This window comes from Apodemus sylvaticus, chromosome 13 (genome assembly GCF_947179515.1).
Source record: "Apodemus sylvaticus chromosome 13, mApoSyl1.1, whole genome shotgun sequence".
Classification (NCBI taxonomy): Eukaryota; Metazoa; Chordata; class Mammalia; order Rodentia; family Muridae; genus Apodemus; species Apodemus sylvaticus.
In genome coordinates this window covers 63,915,888-63,922,184 of record NC_067484.1, presented here as the reverse complement: position 1 = coordinate 63,922,184, position 6,297 = coordinate 63,915,888, and the positions used below count along the sequence as shown (strand labels likewise).

Below are 6,297 nucleotides of genomic sequence, written 5' to 3'. Positions count from 1 at the left end.
TTTTAGGCATTCCAAACGAAACTGTTTCTAAAGCCAGGATCGTTTTGGAACCACACCACACACACACACACACACACACACATACACACACCCCTTCCCCGTTCACTCAGACTGCTTCCTCTGGGGTTTCTGTAGGCTGTAACCACAAGCCTGAAATTCCTTTCTGCTTCAGCCGAAACCCAGGACAATTGTCAAAGCTGCTAACTAAACAGGCCCCAGGACCTCACCTGGTAGGAAGAAGAATGTCTCTGACTAAACTAACCTGGAATGGAGGATGGCAGAGAGGCAAGGGGTGGGGGGGACAGGGGACAGAGTTAAAGCCAAACAATATTGGGGATTAGGAATTTGTCTTGTATGTTTGCTAGAACAAAATAGTGGGACAAGACCCACTGTAGGGAAAGAAGTCTACATCTGCGTAGGGGCCAAGAAACACTTCCCTAAGCTCATCTGCTTGTTCTGCTACAGTTTAGAAGGCAAACCGATGGGGGGGAGGGGGGAGAGGGAGTGGGAAAGGAAAGGTAGGTAGATAACCTCACAGAAATCGTCAGGGCCTTAGTCTGAGTAAAGACTGACTGCTCCAGGCAGGAGAAAGCATCCCTCCAGCCCTTCTAGTAGACAAGTAACTCCCTGCCTCAGCTGGACAGTTTTCTCCCCTTGCTAGTCAGTCACTGTGCAGAATTCCCTCTGATCCCTGCAGCAGGCACAAGCTGAGTCTTCTAACCTGCTGCAGGGAATGAGTCATTTGCCGCTCCCGGAACAAAGTACTTGCAGCTGCCTCTCAAGACACAGCCTCCATGTAGGTGGGACACACCTCTCAGGGCAGTCACATTTTTTTCCTCCTTCTTTCAAACAGGCAGGGAGTTCTGATGCTCCCAAAAGACCGGCTCTACGCCCTCTGCCCAGCTGCCCCTGCAATGTGGATCCTGCTTCTCCAGGTTGGGACCGGAGTTTTAAAATAAAATGGATGATTTGACGTTACTTGATCTCCTGGAGTGCCCTGTGTGCTTTGAAAAGCTCGATGTCACAGCCAAAGTTCTTCCCTGCCAGCACACCTTCTGCAAACCATGTCTACAGAGGATTTTCAAGGCCCACAAGGAGCTGAGGTGCCCGGAATGCAGGACCCTGGTGTTCTGCAGCATCGAGGCTCTGCCAGCCAACCTGTTGCTGGTCCGTCTGCTGGATGGTGTGCGCTCTGGGCAGAGCCCGTGGAAAGGAGGTTCCTTTCGAAGGCCTCGAATACTGACCTTGCAGGACAACAGGAAAGCCAAGAGCAGCCCCAGAAGTCTACAGGCCAGCCCCTTCCGGCTGGTGCCCAGTGTCAAGATCCACATGGATGGGGTAAGAGAAATCTCGCTTGCTCGTAACATGTGCGCTTTGGAGGTTGGCTATGTGTGTACCGAGAACAGATTTCCCTCAGCCACATGTAGGCAGACTTCTACCAGAGTGCAGGAGATGACTGCCTAGAAATCAGTTGAGTGAGCTGTGACCACTTTCCAGAGACACAATGGGAACTCTGAGCCTGACCAGTCTGACAACTGGTCTCAGAACTTTGAACGCTTGCTAGATTTTCTTTAGTTCTTTTCCAGAGGGAGTTGAATGAGGAAAATACTTATTGATGATCGTTCTTGGTTTTTCTTGTGTGCTGCTCAGGGGCCGGACCAATGTGTGGGAACTACCGTGGTCATGAGGAACAAAGAAAGACTGAAAGTTGCTTTTGAGATTTCTGAGATGCTTTTCATGTGACAGGTGTTGCTTGAAATTGGTCTAAATCTGTCTTTCTACCCCTTATCTTAAAGTGCTGTTACGACAATGCTCCTTCATGGTGTGTTTGAAGTATACCTATCAAGATACGTGATGCCTGAAATCACACAGGAGGGAAGTGTCTAGTGAGTGAACTGATTGGTGGCAAAGGCCAGGATATATAATAGAACCCGTGTGTATATGAACACCACCAATGTGTGTCTACAAAGTAAGAGAACACACAAAATGCATACCGGACAAGGGCTCCACTACAGACCCCCAAACCATATATATTATTGAGTAAAGCCTCCTGTGCTCCTCTGTCTGCTCCTGATAGCATATCCTAAGGACATTATCTGGACTGCTGTGTAAGAGCACAAATCTGGAGGAGAACACAGTCCTGTGAATCCATCCGGATTATTTGCATTGCCATCCCCAGACTACCTGAACCAAAATGGACACAACACTATGGCTTAGACTATTGACATACTTAAGCCATCAAAGATGCATTCTTCGAAGTCCTGCCTACAGCAAGCTTTAATGCTAGCAGCAGCGTCCTGAGATTGTTCTGGAGAGATGCAGTGGGTACAAGTTAGTGTCCAGCCCAGGACTCTCTCCTCACACAGAAGAGGCCTGGGGTGTGCATTAATAGCTGTTTCCTAAGCTTTTCTTCTGGGAGTTCAGTCTCTTGGAGTTCACAGTGCCTTTAAGACAGCCATGTGGTAGGGCTGTGTGTGTAAGGATTCAAAAATGAGAGCGGGAAATTGGTGCAGTTTCTTCACTGAAGATTATTTTTTTTATTGCTGTTGTGCTGGTGTGTGTGAACACATTCCAGAGAAGGGATGGGCGCTCACTTCTCTGGAAGTCTCCTCAATCAATCAGAATCCACAGGCTTGCAAAGGTAGAGTAGGGTGGAGAACGAACTTTATTCAAACATGCCTTGGTAACAGAGAAAAGCTATCTGTCTCCGATTGGCAAATCTCCCTTGAATGCCTAACACCTGGAAGCCGTTTCCCTCCCCTTCCCTAGGAAAGTCTGACTTGTCTCTCAGGAGATGCTCACCCTCACTGTGGGGATGTTGCCTGAAGGAGGCAGATCCACTGTGTGCTTTGCATACTTCTGTTTAGGTTTTGGTCTTTCCCTCGTGTTGCTAAGAAAAGCGATTCCACCGTTCTCAGGGAGTTAACTATGCAGGAGTCACAGAGCATGCTCCTCCACAGGGGAGATGGAGAACAGATAGTACATAAGACATTAAGATAGTGGGTGTCCTTGGACCTCTTCTTGGAGACTTGGAACATGAGACAAGGAAGACAGGGATGTGTCTTTGCCTAGTCACCAAGCTGTCCTGGACCTAGGCCTGTCATTAGCTGAGACACAGATTTGAGTCCTCGAGGGCTTATGCTTTCCAAGAGAATCTGAATTAATAGACATGTTCTCCAAAGAGAGGAGCTGGCAGCCCACCACTAGCACCCCCCAAGTCATTCATTTATTTTCTGTGAAGTATTCACCTCATGCCCTTTGCCTCTTGCTGGGACGTGAACAAGCCCATTCCCGGATGTTAATGTGGTATCATTGTACAGCTTGTTTCTGCTTGAAAAAATAGAACTATCTTTCCTGTATGAAAGCATCAAGCCATCGTGCCTTTCAGCTCAGTCACTCTGAGACTGGACTTGCAACATCATCCAAACCATCCCCCACCCCCCAACCCCCGGAGTTATTTGCCCTCTTTGTCTCAGTTTATCCAAGCAAGCCAATATCGCTACCCCTCCCCCCCACTCCTTCTCTAAGGCACTGTGAAATTATCTTTGCAACATGCTGTATCACCATGGACAACATCTGCCAGGGAAATGCAAAGCACCATCATTATCTTTAATTTAAACTCTCAGTATGACTTTGGCCAAGCCACTTAAGTTGGCTGGGTCTCAATTTAGAATTCTGTAAAATGGGAAAATATATTATAAAAAACGAGAGAGCCACCTCGACACCTAACTAATTATTGATTGCAAAGCAGTCTGAGAGCCTCAGATGAAAGGCACTGGAAGATTGTTATCATGGTAAACATCACTATTGACTGTTTATTGTGCCCTGCCACTCATGGAGGCATTCTGCAAAAACACAGGAGTTATAGCCCTTGAAGCAAGATGGAACCGGCATTGTTATTAAACATGAGTCTGTGGTGAACCTGGGGTAACACCAAGTCAAAGTACTCCCCTGAGCAGGGAAAATAATCTGTTGTCATAGGGTACCATTTTGTAAAACACCTCTTTCATAGGCGTCCTTGATAGCCTGGTGCTCTGAAGGAGTTCATTTAACTTCCTACCCACAAGCCCCAAGTCTGTTCTGCGCGCCCAGGCTCAGCCACCAAACAAGCTCATCAGGATCCTTCTTGTTGGCTCTAAGAGACCTGATGCCTGTTGTGCCAGCAAGTATGCCAGGGTGGAGCCAACAGTCACACCTCGTGCTGCCAGCCCAAGAGAGAGAAAAATTAGCCCATTGTGCCTACACATCTAAATCCCTCCCAAACTGATTGTGTAAAAAGAAAACTTGAGACACGGCTACAGGCTTTTACAGCATACAATTATTCCAGCCAGATTGGGAGCCCTGGTGGGCTCCTTCTGGTACAAATCCCTCAGCTCCGGGGTGTTCCTCACAATGCAGCCAAGCCAAAGGAACTGCACAAGCCTTCGAAAAGATGTTGAGTTGCCAAAGAGTTTCTCTCTTTTCCTCCTCATTCAGTTTAATAATATTTCTTCATTATTATTCAGGAAATTCAAGGCAGGAAATAAAGGTATTGAGAAATTAAAACTCCAAACTCTGAGTCTGCTCCTTCAGTGGTTGTGTACTTTAACTGAGTCACTTAAATCTCGGGGCCTTCAATTCTCCATCAGCAAATTGAAGATAATAGTAGTACCTACCTCAGAGTGCTGTTGTGAGATATAAGTAGCTGATTCACGCCCATTAACTCTTAGTGCACTGACTGGCTCAATAAATATTAGCTGTGACCATTGCTGAAATGACTCAGCATTTTCTACTCAAAACTACCCACCCTCTGTCACCCCTTTGTGAATTAAGTGCCAAACCCAAAAGGATTCTTGGTACCTGATTTTCTGCCTTGTGTGGTTTTCTTCTAAATGCTCTATGGGACATAATTCAGGTATATGACATCTCAGCACAGGCTAACTTTGGGGTTCCATTCTTCCAGAACCCTTAGGGAGCTGTGGGGTTGATGTTCAGAGAGAGCTCGCAAGCTTCAGTTCTCTGAATAGTTCAAAAATTTTAAAACCATATACAGAGAGCAAGAATCTGGGTCACCTCCCAAGCAATGCTGATTCATTAATTTTGCATTTTCCCCTTTCCCTGCCTCCTCCTCTTCCTCAGCATAACTGTCACCAGTCTGGGTCTCTCAGGGCTGGACTTTCTACCTGCATTGTTAAGCACTGTGACAATCACACCTCACATCAGTGAGAATACACCTGCTGTCCCCATGCACAGACCAGGTGGCATTATCATAGAAACTTCTTCCGCTGCTGTTTCAAGCAACTGAGGAGGAAAAATAAAAGAGGCTAGAAAGCACTTGGGGGAGCTGAGGTCGGGCAGAAACCACAAGGTGATGTGCCCCTTTCTTGGGTCCCAGCTGTGTTTTTAAGCTGTAATACAGATGGTGGGTTTTGCTAAGTGTGCAGACACTAAAATCATTCCAGTCCCTGAAAACAGCAGTCAGGTGACACCTGGGACGACCACACATAGCAGGTGGAAGGTTTCTAGTACATGGAGGCTGAGGGTGAGAAACCAGGAGACACGGGTGATTCTCCGGCTTCACTCAGATTTATTTGCCAACAACTTTGGAAAAGCACAGGGTCCTGAGATCACTGCTGTCACGTGCCCTCAATACACCAATTGCTAGTTATATCTCACTCTCCCTTCCATTGCTAACTGTGCTCACAGACTTCTGGTCAAACGGAGTTGCCTTTGTGCTGGGATTTAGCATTTGTTAGCTGTGACACTCTGGGCAAGTCACATAACGCCTCTAATCCTCTGTTTCTGTATCGTAAAATGTAGCTAATAACAACATGCATACAGCATAAGGTCATTATGAAGCTAAAACATGACAATGCATATTGAGTGCTTAGCATAAGTGCCTGGTACCCAACCGGTGCTTAGACGAATTAGCAACAGTAAATGATAAAGCATCCGCCATCGAAAAGTCTGCTGGGAGCAAGGCCCTCTAAAACAACTGAGCAATGCTTATATGAACTCAGAGACTGGAGCATGCACAGGATCTACGAATCTGCACCAGGCTCTCTGTATATATATCATACTTTTCCCTTTAATATTGTTAGGAGACTCCTGAAAGTATAAACAAGTGATTTTGTACCTTCTCTTGGGGCTTTTTTATTCTGTTGGCTTGGACTGTCCAATTTTGATATGGTGGTTTTCTTTATTTTTTTATTGTATATTTTATTTTATTTACATTTCAAATGTTATCCCCTTTCCTGGTTTCCCCTCCGGAAAACCCCTATCCTATTCCCTTCCCCTGCTTCTATGAGAGTGCTCCCC

The 6,297-nt window shown here is 46.4% G+C and overlaps 1 protein-coding gene across 1 annotated transcript in view; it reads left to right on the top strand.

Moving 5' to 3' along the window:
* Positions 1 to 866: 866 nt before the first annotated feature.
* Sh3rf2 (SH3 domain containing ring finger 2) overlaps positions 867 to 6,297 on the top strand; it is a 106,489-nt gene continuing 101,058 nt past the window's right edge. The window contains exon 1 of the mRNA XM_052155481.1: positions 867 to 1,338. Coding sequence (XP_052011441.1) covers positions 961 to 1,338 — 378 coding nt within the window. The 5' untranslated portion in view covers positions 867 to 960. The remainder of the gene's footprint in view (positions 1,339 to 6,297) is intronic.